Source organism: Malurus melanocephalus, unplaced genomic scaffold, assembly GCF_030028575.1.
Source record: "Malurus melanocephalus ecotype Western Australia unplaced genomic scaffold, MMel_1.1 scaffold_709, whole genome shotgun sequence".
Classification (NCBI taxonomy): Eukaryota; Metazoa; Chordata; class Aves; order Passeriformes; family Maluridae; genus Malurus; species Malurus melanocephalus.
Window position 1 is genome coordinate 1 of NW_026623941.1, and position 18,407 is coordinate 18,407.

Genomic DNA, 18,407 nt, shown 5'->3' on the forward strand with positions numbered 1-18,407 from the left:
TGGGGGACACAGGGCAACACTGGGGGACACAGAGAGACACGCAGGGACACATGGGGACACATGGAAACACTGGGAAACACGGAGAGACATGCAGGGACACATGGAAACACTGGGAAACACAGAAAGACACGCAGGGACACATGGGGACACAGGGAAACACTGGGAAACACAGAAAGACACGCAGGGACACATGGGGACACAGGGAAACACTGGGAAACACAGGGAGACACACAGGGAAATGCTGGGACACACAGGGAAATGCTGGGACACACGGAGAAACACTGGGAAACACAGAGGGGCATGCAGGAACACATGGGGACACAGGGAAACACTGGGAAACACAGAGAGACATGCCGGGAAATGCTGGGACACACAGAGAAATGCTGGGACACACAGGGAAATGCTGGAAAACACGGAGGGACCAGAGGGACATGCAGGGATACATGGGGACACAGGGAAACACTGGGAAATGCCAGGACACGCGGGGAATCACTGGGACACGCAGGGAAATGCTGGGACACATGGAGAATCGCTGAGAAACAAACACAGGGACATGCAGGGAAATACTGGGACATGTGGGGACAAGGTGCCCAGTGCTGCTGGGTGGCACCAGCTCCTGCTGCAAGTGCAAGCACCAGCACCCCACACACCAGCTCCCACACAGAGCCCAAAGTTCGTGTTTCCTGCAAGCCAAGGAGGTGGCAGCAGCCACTTCAGCCCCAGCACAACCCTGAACACAGGGCACAACACCCAGAAAACACAAAACCCATCAGCAGTATTTGGTGTAAGGTAAAGCCAGTTTCTGCTATGGTTTAAGAAAAGGGGCAAAAGGCAGTTCAAGGGTAGTCCCCTTAACAAAAGTCTACTTAATTTGTTTTCCTGATTAATAAAAATTCACCTGGGCAGGAAGCTATGGGGGGAAAACACATTTTAGGGATGTCTTGAGCTGCTCCTGAGCTGAGCTCCAGAGATGGGCCATGAATGGAAGCTGCTGTGCCTTCCAGCTCGTGTCACAGTTTGCTTTAGTCCTAGAAGGACACAGCTCTGAGGACTCCTGCACGTGCAAGATGACAAAAGAGAACAAAACCCCCAAGGGGAGATTGGTACATGTCTCTTCAGTGCCCAGACCTGCCCTGCACAGTGCTCTACTTAAAGCCAGTCATACAGAATTCACGACTAAAAACAGATTTATGGGTGGGGGGGAACGAGTTATTTGAGCTCAGTATTTACTTTGGGTTTGTACTGCCTGATGAGCGAGCTCAGGTTCCAGGAGAATCTTCTTTAGTTTGCCATATCCAACACTTCAGGGAAAGACTGAGTCCCTTGTGTGCCCTCAGGAGTGTTCCCTGTTAGACTGGGACAGGACTCTAAGGGATTTGCATCTTCAAAAACCCCAGGGATAACCTGATCATGAGCCCCCCTCAGAGAGGATATTCTGAGACACTTGGTACTGAGAAGAATTGCTACTGAGAAGAAAAGATTGCTCCCAAAAAGGGTATTTTAACTTGTGGAGATAAAGTTATGACTGCTTTTAGCGTCACAGCTGAAGATCACTCATGAAAATCTGAAGTGGTAAATGCAACTAAGGTGAAAAAAAATGTTGTTTTGTATTGCAGTTGTCCTTGAAAATATGAAATACATCATATAAATCTTTTCATGCTTCAGTATGCCTTTTATCTCCTACTCCATTCCAAGTTAGTTGGATTTTTTTATATTCATGTCTAAGAGTTTCATTTTTTCTGAGGCTCTAATCCACCATATGGTGGTGCTTTAACTAGAGAAGCAAAACTATTCCAAAGAAATTACAGTGCTGCTTTACCCCAGCCTCAACAGCATTCTCCAGTCTGTTGATCAATGCAGCATTTTCTCCCAGAGAAAGGAAACAAAACTCCTGTCCCACCTGCCAGCCTCAGCCCCAGGAACCCTGCAGCCTCTGCCATGGAGCAAGGAAAAGCACGCTGGGGCTGCCTAGCCCTGGGATTTGAGTGACATCCTCAGGCACCAGAACTCAGAATCCCAGAATCACCAGATTTGGAAGAGACCTTCAAGATCTTCCAGTCCARCCCAYGACCCAACACCTCAACTAAACCATGGCACCAATCCCCACATCCAATCYGTTTTAAACACATCCAGAGATGGTGACTCCATCATCTCCCCGRGCAGACCATTCCAGTGCTTTATCACTCTTTCCACAAAAAAACATTTTCCTAATATCTAACTTGGCCCTGCTGCCTTCTCCCTCCCTCCTTCCAGGCTCTGGGAAGGAAGGAGGGAGGGTGGGGAAGGAGGGAGGGAGGGTGGGGAAGGGAGCCCATACCTGACTGGCTGAGGAAGAAGCAGACATCATCCCTGAACACAGGGGTGTTTCTGTCCAGGAAGTCACTGGCAAGTTCCACCATGACAGGTAATTCTGTCAGTTCTTCCAGCACCTGACGTGTCTGGAACAAGGAGGTGCAGGAAGTCAGGTATTACATCATGTTTATAAAACCAAGTGTTTGCACAGAAAAAGCTTTTTAGCAGTCACACGCTGGAAAATATTGCTATTAAAACCCCATGTGAAAATTAGTGCTGGATTATACTTTAATTACTCAGCATGCACATACTCCAGTCACCAAGTACCCCTGTGAGAAACAACCTTGCTTTAGCACCACCAGCAGCCTGTGAGGCCAAATTCTCACTCACATGGAGATTTCTCTGAAGTCAGTCTCACTTATTACATGACCCTCCATATAAATTATGTAATGCAGGGTGTCCTGTGTGTCTATCACACTGCAGCCTGAAGAACTCAGAAACCACCACTTATATCCAGGCCAGGAATCCTACCTGGCTGCCAGCAGCCTCTGCCTTGCTGCAGTATTTGCATTTCTGCTCTGGCATTGTCCCTCTGCTGCTAGCTACCTTTTACAACAGAGCAGGCTTTGTTTTTCAAAGCCTTCCACAGCCATGGAAGTCACAGGAACCATTTCCCTAAATTCAGGTTCTTCAGCTTTTATTTCCTCCTGCTGCTGCTGTGAACTGAAAGTCCTTTATTCACCTGTGTGCACTTGCTTACTCCTAACCTGATTAAGGTTAAGAATCAATCCTTAACCTGAAATCAATCCTTAATCTGCTTGGCACATGCCATACACTCCCCAGGGAGAGCTCAGAGCCCCTTCCAGGCCTAAAGGGGCTGCAAGAGAGCTGGAGAGGGATGGAGGACAAGGGGTGGAGTCTCAGGACAAAGGCGAATGGCTTTAAACTGAAAAAGGGTAGACTTAAATTAGATTATTAGAAGGGTGAGGGTGCTGTGAGGGTGGCAAGGCCCTGGCACAGGGTGCTCAGAGAAGCTGTGGCTGCCCCTGGATCCTTGAAGTGTCCAAGGCCAGGCTGGACAGGGCTTGGAGCAGCCTGAGACAGTGGAAGGTGTCCCTGCCCATGGCAGGGGTGGGACTGGATGGGATTTAAGGTGCCTCCAAGCCACCCCAGCCTGTGATTGGGACTGGATGGGATTTAAGGTGCCTCCAAGCCACCCCAGCCTGTGATTGTGACATTGCTGCTGAGCCCAGCCCAGAGCCCAGCACTCACAGCCATTCCTGCGTGGTAACTCGTGCCACAGGCGATGAGGATCAAACGCCGACACCTCTGGATCTCCTTGATGTGATCCTTCAGCCCACCCAGGTTCACTGTGAGCAGGAAGCAGAGAGGAAAGTTAGGGTGGCCACACTGCAGAAATCCTCAAGGTCACTGGTGCTAAGAGCATTTTACAATCAGCATCATCCACTTTGCAAAAACCATCACAAGATGTGATCTCACACAGCAAACAGAATCCTGGAGGCACTCTGTGACACACACTTCATCTCACACCAGCCAGGTTTTCATCTCCCATGTCATCACCCCCTTCTTCCCCACTAACTACTGTGAATAACTGCTGGACACTGAGTTGTCAGGAATGAGGGAGGCTAAAGCTCAATTACCAGTGTAGTCATCAAAGTTGACCCTTCCTCTCATAGTATTAACGACAGATTCTGGCTGTTCAAATATTTCCTTCTGCATAAATGAGCTGAAGTTACCTATGAAGAAAGAAAAAAACAAACACTTTACCTCCTCCTGCAAACTTGAATTTTAAATTATCCCCTGGTAATTGCCATTTTTCCTCTGTATGTAAGGAAAAGCTTGGACCGGAGTCACTAACAGGCCAGCTACCAGCCAGACATTATTGAACTGATACTTCTTTTCTACCAAAGCATCAGCTCATCATGAGAGCTTGATTCAAGTTTCTAAAAGGTGCCAGTGAAGGGCAGATCCAGACTGGCAAGTCTGGAAGGGATCAATCTTGGAAAAACCAGATGGCTCCAAGGAGGCAGCAAAACCCTCAGCCCCACAATTCCCCTCATTATGGTGTCAGCAGCTAGAGAGAAAGTAAGAACATGCAAGGACTTTTTTCACACCATGAGGGTGATGAAGCACTGGACCATGCTGTGGGATTTGTGTCCTTGGAGATGTCCAGACTCAACTGAGTTATCACTGGGCTCAGGGATGGCACCAGGTGACCTCCAGTCCTTCCCACCTGATGCAGCTGTGACTGCAGGAGGGAGCAGTGCCCCTGGGCAGGTTCCACCCAGCAGCTCTCACCCTTCATGATCTGCTGCAGCTCCATCTGCAGGGTCTGGACAGCCCGTCCCGGGTGGTCTCCGGCCGTGCGCTTGATGCGGTGGATGGACAGACGGCCGTCCACCACGGCGGCCACGTCGTCATCCTCCAGGAAGATCACACGGTTGGTGTGCTCGATGACAGCACTGTGGGGTCACACAGCACCATCACACACAGCTCTGGGCACCTCACTGCTACTTGGGCCCTTCCCACCACCCAAAATGCAGCTCTTGAGTCAAGAAAGGTGCTTGTTTCAATGGAATTTCTTTTAAAATTGGACCAGTCATGTAAAGTACATTTCTGCCCTGCCAATGGAGCTGGATTTTTTTCCACCTGGCTCATTATTAATTTCAGTGCCTGCTTTAAGGAGAAACTCTGAATTGCTCAGACTAAGCAGCACTTGCAGCAATGGGACCTGTCTGGAGCTAGAGAGTGAAGGCAGGGATTTGCCCTGGCACACAGGCTGCTCAAACAGAGGAACAGGTTCCTTCCTTGGTTTTTCCAGGGATAAGCCACTGTCCCTCCTTGCAGCTCACTTTGACCATCTGAAAACCCAGGGACAGCTCTATCCCCTGCTCTAAGGCACTTGAGATCTGCTCAGCAGCACTACAAGAACTGGATGCTATCACACACTTGCCCTGCCCACAGCTCCCTGGGGGAGGGTCAGTGATGGCATCACCAGTGGGGTTCAAAACCTGGGGCCAGGTTTCAGTCAGTGCTCTCAGCTGAGCTGAGCTGAGCTGACAAACAGCAGCTCCCTGTTTCAGCAGCTTTTGTCCTGACCTTGGGCAAGCCACAGGAAAGCTCCAAAACCAGAACACATCAGGGTGTCCTAAGGCTCTCCACAGCTCTCTGATGGAAGAGCTGCAGAAGTCAAGCACAGCAGTATTTTTACATTCCTGGAGCAAGCACCCATTTCTGTTGAACCAGGGAATCCCAAAAACTGTGCTAAGGCTGCTGCCAAGTCAGTCTATCTTTGCTCCTCTGGGATTACAATATGCCACCTTTGGTGATGAAGGAATTGCATGTGTGCAGAGACCCCTGGGGAATCAGTATCAGTCTCCTCATAATTAGTACCTGTGCTGCTAATTTAGGTCAGTACTCTTTCAGGTTTCCTACCACTGGGAAATTTTACCAACTGATGTGCCTGAAGAAGGATAATACCTTCATATTCCAAGGCCAGAGTTCATTCCTTAAACAGCAACTCTGCTTTAGTCAGTATTTGCACAGTAATGGCCACATATACATAATTTATTCACAGAGAAACCACAGCCTCCCCCATCAAGAGAGCTTTAAACAGGATATTTCTACATACACTAAAGATGCTGGAAAACCCTACCTGGCATCAGAAGCAAAGTAATATTCCACAGCTTTCTCCTCCACAGGGAAGAGGCAGGTGGTGCTGTCAACTCGGGACAGGTTGCAGCTTCCCTTCTTGTCTTTCCCTAGGAGACAGGAGGGTCAGGGGCTACCCAGGATCAGACTCCTGAGCACAGGTCACAGCCAGCAGAGGCCCCAAGGCACAGTACCAACATGAAGCACTATTTTCATGCCTGCAGGTGGGCACAGTAAATGCACAGCAGCACTCGCACTGTTGTGCCCATTCTCAGTTTGATTGCAAAGGTTTTATGTGCTTTCCAATAAGTCTGGAAGTGTATTGCCAGTGCACTTTTAAGTACAGAATATGAGGAAAAAAAAACAAATTAAAGTTTGGTGTGGCTCCACTAGTAGGGAATTCACACTGCTTTATGAGCAGCCACATTTACCCACATTTCCCCATTAAACCTCTCTATGTACCATTTTAAGTTTCTCCCATGTTCCTCTCTGGCGAGACTCTCCTGAGAAATGAATGAAATGGAGCAGAATTTCTCTTTCTTTATTACTCTCAGCACTGGGGAAATTCTGTCCGAGCTACCACCTGTGTGACCACACTGCTCCCCAAGCAGCACAGGTGGAACCCAAACCTATTTCTGTCTGCCTGAGATCATTGGTCAAACACAGCTCAGCAAATCCAGGATTAAGAACTCAGCCTTGCTCCTGTGCTATCAAAAACAACCACTTCTTCCTGACCCAAAAATCACACCTCTGCTGTTGCCAGGGAGGTATCCAGGGTGCTGCAGGACACAGGACTGAAAGTCAGTTTTGGAAAAACCTGTCCTGAAAGTTCACTGTGTCATCAGGAATCCTTTCTGGACTACTCTGACAATTCCCAATACTGGCTAATCATACTCCTCAAACTGCTTCTCAGTGTGTGGTGAAGCTCATCAGGGATGCAGATGAGGCACCAAACACCTACTGCTCAGCACCAGCCTCAAGCAAAATTATTTGCCAGTCATTGTGCAGGGTATGGGGAGGGTGGGGGTGGATTAATCAGCTTATCTACCAAAATGTGACTATTGCTGAAGAACAACAACACTGAAGTTACTCAATTCTATATTTATTCCATAATCCTGATGTTGTTTCACCTACTAGACACTGACTGAATTCAGTGATGCAAGTAGAGCTTGTGGTGTTCTCATGTACATTTCTGCAAATTAAAATGTAAAGGAAAAATACTGCTTTCATGTTGATACTCAGTAAAAAAGGTCCACTCAGCCAATGATTTAGAGCCTTCCAGTTATTCAATGAGGAAAACAACACTTTTGTTTTGGAGTTGAGACAGGACAGACTGATTTGGTATTGAGAAAGGACAGAGCAGAGCTGTTAGTGGCCCCTCCCCAACAGAAGCAGCCAGACCTAATCAAAACATGCAAATTTAGTTTCTCAAAATAGAACATTTCCCTGCATTGACTTTATTATGTTGCATTGCTTTCCTGTATTAAAGACTGAGCACTGGAATATGTTCATTGTGCACACACACATGCACTATGTGTGTAACTACCAAGGCTGGCTTGGGAAGTTACAGCAAGTATTATCAGACAATTATGTTCTTTATTTTATCTATGGATTTGCCCATTTATTTATAGATAATCTGGATTGTTGTTCTACAGCACCAATCCCTTCATTTACTACAATTTAGAAGCAACACAAAAGAAATGTTTTAATCTCTTCCCTTCTGAACCAAAGAGTGGAGAATTAACCCAGGTATGGTAAAAACGGGCAGGGGGGCAATTTCTCAGAAAAGCCTCAGTGCCTCTCTGAGAGACTTGGGTCCTCAGAGCCCCTGGGAACTCACCTGGCTTCAGAATTTTACTTCCAACATTTTATACAGAGAGAGGTACATTTGGTGAAGAGAAACCAAATCTCCCCTGATGTTTTGAGTCAGGCAAACCAGCTGCTGGCAGAGAACAGAGTTCACCTTTCAACAAACCCAGGTTTGCCTCTCCTCCAGCAAGAGACATCTCAGATGTTTTACCCAGGGAGCTGCCAGTGCCCAGGGTCACTGAGGCTCTGATGAGGGTGGAATCCCATTTTTTCACAGTCACCAAGAATCAGATCTTTCCCCTCACAGAAAAGGGTTCTCCTGCTTCACATGTGACCTGGGTTCATCCCATCACACGTGATGGGCTCCCCTTTAAAGTACTTCAAGGGATTTACAGATTGTTCCCCTGAAGAATGCACAAGGGAAGGAAGTCCCAGCCTCAGGACAACCTTAGTGCTGTGAACAGAGGCTGCAGCTCACTCACACCCTGCTCAGGGGGAGGACACAGCTCTGACACTCCAAACCCCAGGAGGAATTTTGGAGAATGCTTGCATTAGGATTATTAGCAGCCTCCTGCCATAGTGGGGTTTATTTTTAAGGTAATTTACTGTTTCCTTCTGTAGTTAGACCTGCAGAAACACTCAGCACAACCTGCATTGTCATGAGTTTTGCACATATGCTGAGCATTATACCCCAATATTTGCAATGGAATGAGTGGGTTTTCCTGTGTGTTGCTCATGGTGTTTCTGATCAAGAAGGAATTCTGATTATCCCACTTGTTTCACTACACAACACGGAAAGCAATAACCACATATTAGAGACAATGCATCTTGGTCTCATTTATGATTCTTCTCCTAAGGAAATGGAGGATTTGTCTGAAAATTCAAGTATTAGCTTTTCTCTGGTAGGCACCTTCCTCCATTTTTATGGATATTCCATCAAAAGAATGATCCATAGATTGTACAGCTGAAAGTGCAATTGGAAATAAAATAAACCAAACTTCAGATAATCAGTAAAAAAATATAGTGTTACATACATACATCAACATTACTGCTTATTATCCAACATAATCAAAAGGCAAAACTTCTGGGACTGGTCTTGCAGCAGGGCATCAATAACTACACTGATAGAAAATAGGAAGACACAGGACAGCACTTCCTCTGGATCCCTGCAATGCACAGAACCAAGTCCAGGGCCCATGGACTGAACAGGTTCAGACCCCTGTGACAACAGTAAATTACAGAGAAATTCTTCATCATTTTTCATTTTCAAGGGTGTCTACAGTGGTAAAACACTTGTGAGAGCAGGATGGACAGACAACAAACAGACATTGTCAGGGGCAAGGTCTGTGACAGTGCCAAGTCTCCAGCCTGCAAAGCTCAGCCATCTTTGCTCCTGAAAATCACCAGGCTCACAAATGCCAAAATGCCACACGCAGAACACAGACCTGAGTTTAACTACACTGTTCAGTTTATTATGCAGAAATATTCCAATATCCCTGGAAGTGTGTAAGGCCAGGCTGGACAGGGCTTGGGATTCAGCTGGGAAAGTGGAAGGTGTCCCTGCCCATGGGAGTGGGGCTGGAACAAGATGGGCTTTAAGGACCCTTCCAACCCAAACCACTCCATGACTATACTTCATTCCACTACATTAACTTGTATTTTCCATGCAATCACTGTAAATTAAAGCTTAAATTAAAACACTAGAGGCCAAACACTTGAGATATATCGTGGGTAGAACATGTGGTTAAAAACTTGCTTTGAAAGGTSTCTGTAATATGRTTTTATTTACACTGTAGAGCTGCARTCTGTCAGAGCAGCCATGTGTCTGTGTCTCCACTCACCTGTGCGGTACAGGATGGGGATGTGGTCTGTGGAGAGCTTGTGCTCGCTGCGCACACCGATGAGCAGGGGGCTGCCTCGCCTGCAGGGACACAAGGACAGCTCAGCACCTCAGGGACACAAGGACAGCTCAGCACCTCAGGGACACCCCCACAGCCCACCCAGGGCCTTCTGCTCCCCACCAAGGCACAGCCAGAGCTTCGCAGAGCAGCCCCTACTGCTGCTGCTGCTGCAAACAGGTCCACAACACAGAGGGAAAGAACAGCAGGATGAACAACACAAGGATGTGAGGAACCTGCATCAAGGCTAGACAAAACCCTGCAAGAGGCACTGCACACCTGAAACAGGGACTGCTCCTCACTGTACATACCTACCTGACAGGTATGGGCACTGAAATTCAACCCCTGGTGAAACCACCCCAGCTGATGCTGGTGTTTAAATGTGGGACAGAAAACCTGAACACAAGGCTGGCCCAAATTCCAAGCCAAATGGAGGACTTGTCCAAGTGCTGCCACAAGGGTAAACACAAAGGAAAAGGTAAAATCATCTCCTTTCAAATCAAAACCAGAGGATACCAAAACCAAACCAGTTGTGACACAGCTGGTCAATAAGAAACTTTCAAAGTATTTTTGGCAATTTCTTCTGATAGATGGAAAACAAGAAAGGAAACTGAAAACAACAACAACCACAACCCTCTCCCCAGCATGTAAAGTGTGATGAGAATGATCTCTAGTCTATCTTCTAACTTGAGGGTACAAAAAAACATGACAGCCAGGGTGCAAGAACATTCTTTTCCATGACAACATTTACCTGGTACCAACTGCTTGCCCGGGATAATGAACACTCTTGAACACGAGGGCAAAAGCACCTTCCTGGAACAGAAGAAACACTAACTGGTTATCCCTTCACTGAGGCCTGGGCAACATTTCAGTTTTCCCAGCACAGAAACTGCTCTGGTCTGTGGGTAAGGAAGAGCCTCCAAAGAGGTGGTTTCACAAATGTTTTCAGAACCACCTGTAGCTCCAGCATCCCCATCTCAGAAGGATGTCCCTCCCCTGAGCTTGGCAGTGCATCCTCAACCACTGAATGAGTGCACTGGACACCCAGAGAGACACTCAGACTCCCTTGGTCATCCAAGTGGCTCCTGCTTTAGCTCAGGATGCAGTAAATGGACCTACAAAGGCAAAGATCAGCTGAAAGGGAAGATCAGCTGGGGAACTGTGATGGATCCTGCACGTCAGAGGGCAGGGACTGACACGTGGGAGCTGAGGCTCCACAGTGAGCTCCCACCAGAGGTCAGCAGCTCTCCCGGACACAGCTTTGGGAAGGACTGCAAGGCTCTGCCTCCCTCCCGGGCAGGCTCCCTCCCTGCTCTCAGCACCCCAGCCAGGGACTGGCAGCCTCCAGCTGCTGCTGTGCCCAAAAGTTTGGACATTTCCCAGAAGAACACTAACAACTGTTCAAGAAAACCGAATGTACACCTGAGATGAACTGTCAGAGGTAGCAGAGCTAAAAACACACCTTAGCACGTGCTCCAGAGCATCCTGCAGCGGTGCACGGGCTGGCACTGCGGTGCCCTGGCAGCACTGGAGAGCCCTGGCAGCACTGGAGTGCCCTGGCAGCACTGGAGTGCAGGGGTTATTTCTGGGGGGACTGTCCCTGTATGTCCATCCCCCCACTGTCCCCTCCTGCCCCCAGCATTACCAGCTGCTGGATGACTCTCTCCACCAGCGTGGTGAAGCTGATGTCGTCGCTGTCGCGGTTGTCGTACATGTACTTGACCAGCTTGGCGATGCTCTCTGTGTCTGTCTCCGACTCGAAGTCATAGCCCTTGCTCTCCTGCAGGGACACACGTGTGGGTGACCAGCCCTCTGCCTTCCCTTCCACCTTGTTTGCCTTCCTTCCCTTCCTCCTGACTTTTTCTTCCTTTCTTTTTCTGGTTTTTACTATTTCCTTTCCTTCACCTTCCCTTCAACTTTTTCTTCCCTTTTCCTCATGCCTTTCTTTTTCTTTGCTCTGGCCTTCCTCCCTCATCTTTTCTTTTCCTTCCCTTTTCCTTGTCTTTCCTTTTTCCTGCTTTTCCTTTTCTTTCTGCATCTCCTTCTCCCCTTTCTTTTTATCCTTCTATACTGCAGCTTTTTTCCTCTTTTATTTCTCATCCTTCGCTCTGCTTTTCCTCTTCTTTTTACTTTCCTGCCTTTTCTCTCTCCTTCTTTCTGTCATCTCCTCACACTTTCCTTTCATCCTTCCTTCCTGCCTTTCAAATTGCAAGAATATGAGGAGAGGACAGCGAGCAGGAGCATGAGGGGAGTGGAAGTGTCAGAGTAAAGGAGTGAGTGTGAGAATATGAGGGGGGAGCGTGAATGGGTAAGAGAGGAGTGGGAATGGAGAGGGAGTGAGTGGAATAATGGGGAAGTGTGAATAGAGTGAGTGTGAGAATGTGAAGGGGGAGTCAGGGTGGGAAGGAGACAGAGAGGGAGTTTTAGTGGGAAAGTGCAAGTGGGGAAAACGTCAGTGGGAGAATGAATGGGGGAGTGTGAGTGGGGGATGAGGAGGGAGTGACAGTCGGGGCGGGTGAGCAGGGCAGCGAGTGTGAATGTCAGATATGAGTGGGGGAGTGGGAGTGAGGTGGGTGGGATGTCAGTGTGAGAAGGAACTCACAGAGTAGGAGAGTCTGTGAGAGTGTAAGGGAAGGAGTGTGAGTGCAAATATGGCAGGGAGACAGGGTGGGAGTGCAAAACTGTGAGTGGGGGAAGATGGATGGAGGTGAGAGCGAATGTGAGTGGGGGAATGACTGTGAGAGATGAATGGGGAGTGAGGAAATGTGAGTGAAGGAACAGGAGGAGTGGGGAGGGTAAATGGGAGAGTGAGAGTGAGAATACAAGAGGGGCAGTGAGCTGGGAAGTGTGTGAGAGCCAAGGGGAGTGGGAAAGGGAGGGTCACACCCCCCAGGGGTCACTCACCAGGAACTTGCGCAGGTCCTTGTAGTTGGTGATGATGCCGTTGTGGATGACGATGAACTCTGGGGACAGAGGAAAGGCCCTGCTCAGCCCCATGCCAGCCCCAGCCCGGCCAGCAGAGCCCACATGTGACTGTGGGACGAGCCAAAGCACGTTTCACCTCCTGGTGCAATTCCCTGTTCTGCCCCATGGGCAYGGCTGGGAGTGGGGGAGGATAACARTGACCTGGGTGTGACCAGGGCTACCCAGACCCTGCAAAGCTTCTGGAGCCACTCGAGCACTTGGCAGCATCCATCCTCCTGGAGCAATGAACCCCACACTGCTGCTGCCAGTTGAGAGCTGCTGTTCCCTGGGCAGCCACACCCAACACAACCCACGCTGTGACAGTCCCACGCCGTGACAGCCCCAAGCACACCAACCCCCTTCCCTACAGCGGGATTAGGGAAAAAAGTTTACGAAATTCCATTCCAAAGAACAGCCAAAAAAATTCTCACCATCCCATTTCCTTGTGTCTTCTCCTCCTCACTCTGTGCCCACGCACCCAGCCAAGCCCTGGGCACCCACCCCAACCCTTCCTGGGATCCCTCACTGCTGGGAACACACCCCATGGCCAGACCTAGATCCCAAACCCTGCAGCTTGATCATAACCAGGCTCAGCACCACAGCCTGAACAAACCCCCTGCCTGCAGCCAGCCACCCCTCCTGGGACATGGAGGGGGCAGGAAGCTTTTCCAGAGGCTCCAGGACCTGCTGAGGATGCTGAGGATGCTGGGGAAGGCACTGACCATTGTTCTTGTCGGAGCGCTGCGGGTGGCTGTTGATGGGGTTGGGCTCCCCATGCGTGGCCCAGCGTGTGTGGGCAATCCCCAGGTGAACATCAAACTCGATGTCCAGGTCCATGTCCTGTTGCTCTGCAGCACAAGCAGAAGGTTTTAGTCCTGAGGGGCTGTCCACAGGCCAGGTTAAGCTGTGAGTCTCACCAGACCCCAGGGACTACAGAACAGCAATGCAGACAGCCAGCAAAGCCAATAGGATCAGAATCACAGAGCTGCTAAGCTTGGAAAAGACCTTTAAGATCATCAAAGTCCAACCAAAACCTCACGGGGTTTTCAAGGTAAGGCAGATAAACACAGAAAACAGACCTGTGCAAAAAGCAACCCTTCAGGGAAGAAGCCAACCCTGAGTTGTCCAGGGGTGCCCCATCCTGTCATCTGTGACTGAACTAGCCCTGCACACCACCGTGGTTATTCATTCATCCCTAACCCTGTCTCTAGAAAGCCTAGAGCATGAATATTTCTTTGGAAAAAACACTCCTTTTGTTCCACAAGTGTTTCCACAATCTCTTCAAAGCTGTATATCCTCGCATTTTCTTGAGCAGGCAAACCTCTTTCCAGGAATCCTCTGTCCATCTCCTGGTTCTGTACCACACACCCCACCTCATCTGGACTTTTTGCCTGTTGGTTTACACTAAGATCAGACTGACCCACCTCCCTCTAGGACACACAGCACTCTGCACCTGAGGTGAACACCAGAATGGGTTAAAAAGATCGAATTACACCAACACAGCAGCTTTTTGAGGATGAGATCCTTACTGCTCTGAAAAACACCTCCCCGCCCTCACACTGCCTGCATTCCACTCCCAACAACTCTGTGCACCTTTGCATTGAGCTCATATTTAGTGAATCTAAGGTTTAAACCAAGGGAATATAAAGAGGCAGAGAGAGATGCAGAAGCCCTGAGTCTCTGCAGCCTGATCAATGTGACAGTGACACAAACCAGTGCCTTCCTGAAGCCCCTGCAGAGGGAATGGACGGCTCCAGCTGGGACAAGTGTTACATGGGAACATTTAAAACCCAGTCGGTGAGGTTCTTGCAGCATTTCTCCTGCCCATGCTCTAGGTCTTGATAGTTATCTCTTGATAATTATGTCTCCTCTATCTCCAGTTCAAGGAGTTTTTTGGTTGGTTRTTTTGGAGCTTTTCTTGTCTGTTTTCCAAGATGCATTTCAGGTCTATTCTACTTTAGTAGGATGCAACTCCTTTGTCTTGAAAAATCAGGATTTCTCTGTAACTTCACACCAACACCCACAGGATCACCAGGCTCTTTATAGCTCACCCCCAAGGGTTTACACCTCTGGCTCTTCACACACAAGTTACTTGGAAATACAGTGTTCCTGATTAAAACAGGTGATACTCAAAACACAAACCAGATGAGAGGACATCTCCAGGGAAGAGGGCAGGGAAAGGAGGAAAGGGAGATACTTACTGTGAACCTCTTCATCCAGAGCCTTCACTTTCCCCTTCTGCTTGATAAGGTGGATTTTGCAGGCATTGGCTTCCCAGTCTTTGTCATTTCCACCATCCAGTCCCACACCTAAACCCCACCATGGAACATGGAGAAAGAGGGTCAAGAGCAGAAGTTACTATAAGTATTTTATGTAAACAAATACTGCCCCTTTTGATTCTTCTAGAGCCCTTTCTCGAAGAGCTGACCCTCCACATAAAGGCAAGAAACCCCTTCGATTAGAACTAAGTTTTCACTTTGTCATCTTGTCATATTTTTAAAGCCTTAGGAAAACAAAGCCATCAAGAATGTTTATAGAAACCAGTATATTGAAGTTAATCCAAACCTCTGACCACAGGCACATCCAGTTTGTGTTTCAGCTTTCTTCAAAAGCAGAAGGTGGGAGAAGCCATTTGCAATCACACCCCAAAAGCCATAATTTACAAGCCCAAATTCCCCAAAGCAGTGCTGCTGCACAGAGAGAGGTACCTGCAGAGTCATAGCCCCGGTACTCCAGGCGCTGGAGCCCTTTGATGAGGGTCTCCAGGATCTCCCTCCTCGTCCTGGGAACATGGTAGTTCAGGTAAGCAAAGATACCTGTGTGGGGAAAGGAGAATCATCTCACAATGAAGTCACAGCTGGGGAAGCTCTGGACCAGCACCAAGTTCCACCTCCAAGAGCCTCTGTGCCCTTTCCTCCTTTCCCTCCCCCTGCACTTCAGCCCTGCTGTGTCTGCCCAGACCCAACGGGGATGTCACCAGCATTTAGGAGATCAAAACTACCCCCAACTGCCACTGAAAGCAACTGAGCAGGACAGACCTGCACGTGATGGGAGGAATTTCCCTATAAGCTGCACCTACACAACAGGATGAGTTGTCAGGAGACAACACAAGGCACAGGAAACTCATTCCTGCAGGTGAACAAGTCCAGCTTCCCCCCCAATGGAGCTGAAGAACCATCAGAGAAAGGAATTTTTCCTACAATAGCTTTTTCCAAGTTCCTTCCAAAGACTAAGAAAAGAAATCATTTCATTCATGCAAACTAACACTCACAAACTAATGAAGCTCTTTTTCCTGTAGGTTGCAAAGGAAGAGGAATTGTTGCTTCCATTTTTACTCAAATTCCTTGATCTCTAATACCAGCTTTGGCTCAGAAYAATTTCCCTTGGTGCCACCAYAAAGCAGTAGGATGAGAAGACATTKACTGGATGCTACAAATATCCCCACTCAAAAGCTACAGCTTCACCCTGTGACATTTGAAAGGAGAAAATACCTGTGTGGAATAAAAGCAAGACCAGTTTCACACAAACATCCATCTGTGTAAGTGACTGGGAATTCCAGGTCTGTAATTTGAGAAACTTTATCAAAACCTCTTGAGGAGAATGGAATTCAGTCACATACACAGAGACATAAAGTCCTTTTAAAGGCACCCCAAATCTTTGATATTTTCCTGATGGTGCTGCCATGCAACTCCCAAACTTTTATTCATAAGAGTTTCACTCCCAAGGTGGCTTTTGGAGCATAAATCCTTACGCTTACCCATAGAACATTTGAAAAACTGCATTCTTAAGCTGTCTGTGTTGTGGAATTACATTAAATAATTCAAAGCCTTTCAATGCCTTATTTTATATGTAGAAGTATGGGACACTCAATGTAGATGGACACACAGAACATCACTCAGCAAAGTGCTGCACCATTTACAAGGATATTTTAGCCAGAACAGGGACAAGGCTGTTCCAACCCTCTCCCATTCCTCCTGCCTTTTCCACAGACAGGTCTCAGGGTAAGTCTGTCCTAAGCTTCCCATTCCCATCAGAAGTTACATCTCCCTGCAGTTCTGCTGCCAACAGAGCACATCACGACTCGCTGATTTTCTTCCATACTGCTGGAAAAAATCAGATGCACATTCCAGCGTTCCTCTTTCTTAATCCTAGTCAGATGAAGGAAAAAAGTGAAAAATGAGCTTTTCACTTTGTTTCCTTAGCTTCTGCCTTCATTTCCCCAAACTACCTGCAAGATCATCACGACCAAGTTTATAAATATTCACAGTTCCATTTCCACTGCTCCTGACATCCCAAACCACCAGGGCACACAGAGCTGGTGCTGCCTGAAGGCATCTCTTCAACCCAAATGTTGGATCCAGTAATTCCATGGACAGGGTGAGCTCCTCCTGGACGAACCTCCCAACTCACAGTTCAAAGCTCAGCAGACAAAACCCTGAGAGCAGTGAACCACCTCTGCTGTGTTCCAAACCTCTGAAGGATGCTTTGCCCCATACTCTCCACCTCCAAATCCTCATCCCCACCCTCCTGGCAAAAAAAGAAAAAAAAAAAGAAAAAAAAAAAAGTTTTCCAAATATGAGATACTTTGTTCACTCTGTTTCTAAAAACAGYCAACTTGAGGCAAACAGCAGCCTCCCAGTTTCAAGTGAGCTGACTCCAAGCAGCTGAAGGATGGCACATTTCAGCTATATCCTGGATGCCTAAAATCCTTAAATGACTTGCAGGCCTTACAGCAGGAAGGAGCAGAGAGCAGCCTGCTTTGTTAGCAGGAGCTGGAACAGCCCCTCTCTCTGCACAGCACTGCAGTAAGTTACACATGTGCAGTTACACATAAAACAACAAGTGCAGCACAGAGCACAGACAGACAGCACATCTTAACCCCTTCCCAGCAGCTGGGCTGCAGCAGCCAGTCCCTGCATGCAAACACCTCCCAGGACACCATCCAGAGCACAGCTGCTCTACAAGTAAGGCCAGGTGAGTGACTACAGACTCGCACCGTAGTTACTGCTGCATTTTTCCAAATTAGCAAAATCCTTTGAGTTGGAGCCTCTCTGTGTTTTATGTACCTTGGATCCCATTCCCACACAACTCTCAGAGCCCCACAGCTTGTTCTGATGGTGCCAGGTCCATCACAGCACTCTCCAGAAGCGCCTACAAGCCCTGCACAACTCTCAGAGCCCACAGCTTGTTCTGATGGTGCTAGATCCATCACAGCACTCTCCAGAAGCGCCTACAAGCCCTGCACAACTCTCAGAGCCCCACAGCTTGTTCTGATGGTGCCAGGTCCATCACAGCACTCTCCAGAAGCACCTACAAGCCCTGCACCCCTCGGTGCCATTTCAGCCCCTGTGCTATGGCACAGCCACCTGGGCAGGGATCCCTGGACACAGCACTGAAGGCCACTCCAYGGGACACACATGAACAGTGCTGAGGTGGATCTGGGATCTGAGCACTGACCTCCCCAGTGCGGCCAGCCTGGCGCCGGGATGTCCATCCAGTGAGCGCACCAGAGTGAGAAGCACAAGGGCCCCATTGATGGGGCACACAGGGGGCCCTTCTTCCCTGCAGGGCATGGGACAAGCAATGGGGCACGGCTGGGACAGGCTGACAGGGAAACAGTGGGCAAGGAGCAGGAGGACACCTGGGGACTCACACCAAAAGGGGAGAGAACAGCTGCAGGGAAGGGGAAGGGGAAGAAGAGAACAGCAACCTCGGTGTGTGCTCAAACAGCAACCTCGGTGTGTGCTCTGCCACCTCCCACCCGGCCTGGCC

General features: G+C 48.6%; 1 protein-coding gene across 1 annotated transcript in view; it reads right to left on the reverse strand.

Annotated features, from left to right (window-relative positions):
* Positions 1–2,283: 2,283 nt before the first annotated feature.
* Positions 2,284–18,407, reverse strand: part of LOC130584459 (glutamine--fructose-6-phosphate aminotransferase [isomerizing] 1-like) — a gene marked incomplete at its 3' end in the record, with an annotated part of 23,157 nt that continues 7,033 nt past the window's right edge. Inside the window, exons 2-13 of the mRNA XM_057384452.1 lie at positions 15,344–15,451; positions 14,837–14,944; positions 13,358–13,483; positions 12,576–12,634; positions 11,317–11,451; positions 10,423–10,484; positions 9,615–9,694; positions 5,969–6,074; positions 4,612–4,775; positions 3,954–4,049; positions 3,565–3,662; positions 2,284–2,438 (exon numbers count right to left, since the gene is read on the reverse strand). Of these exons, the coding sequence (XP_057240435.1) occupies positions 2,284–2,438; positions 3,565–3,662; positions 3,954–4,049; positions 4,612–4,775; positions 5,969–6,074; positions 9,615–9,694; positions 10,423–10,484; positions 11,317–11,451; positions 12,576–12,634; positions 13,358–13,483; positions 14,837–14,944; positions 15,344–15,451 (1,297 nt within the window). The remainder of the gene's footprint in view (positions 2,439–3,564; positions 3,663–3,953; positions 4,050–4,611; positions 4,776–5,968; positions 6,075–9,614; positions 9,695–10,422; positions 10,485–11,316; positions 11,452–12,575; positions 12,635–13,357; positions 13,484–14,836; positions 14,945–15,343; positions 15,452–18,407) is intronic.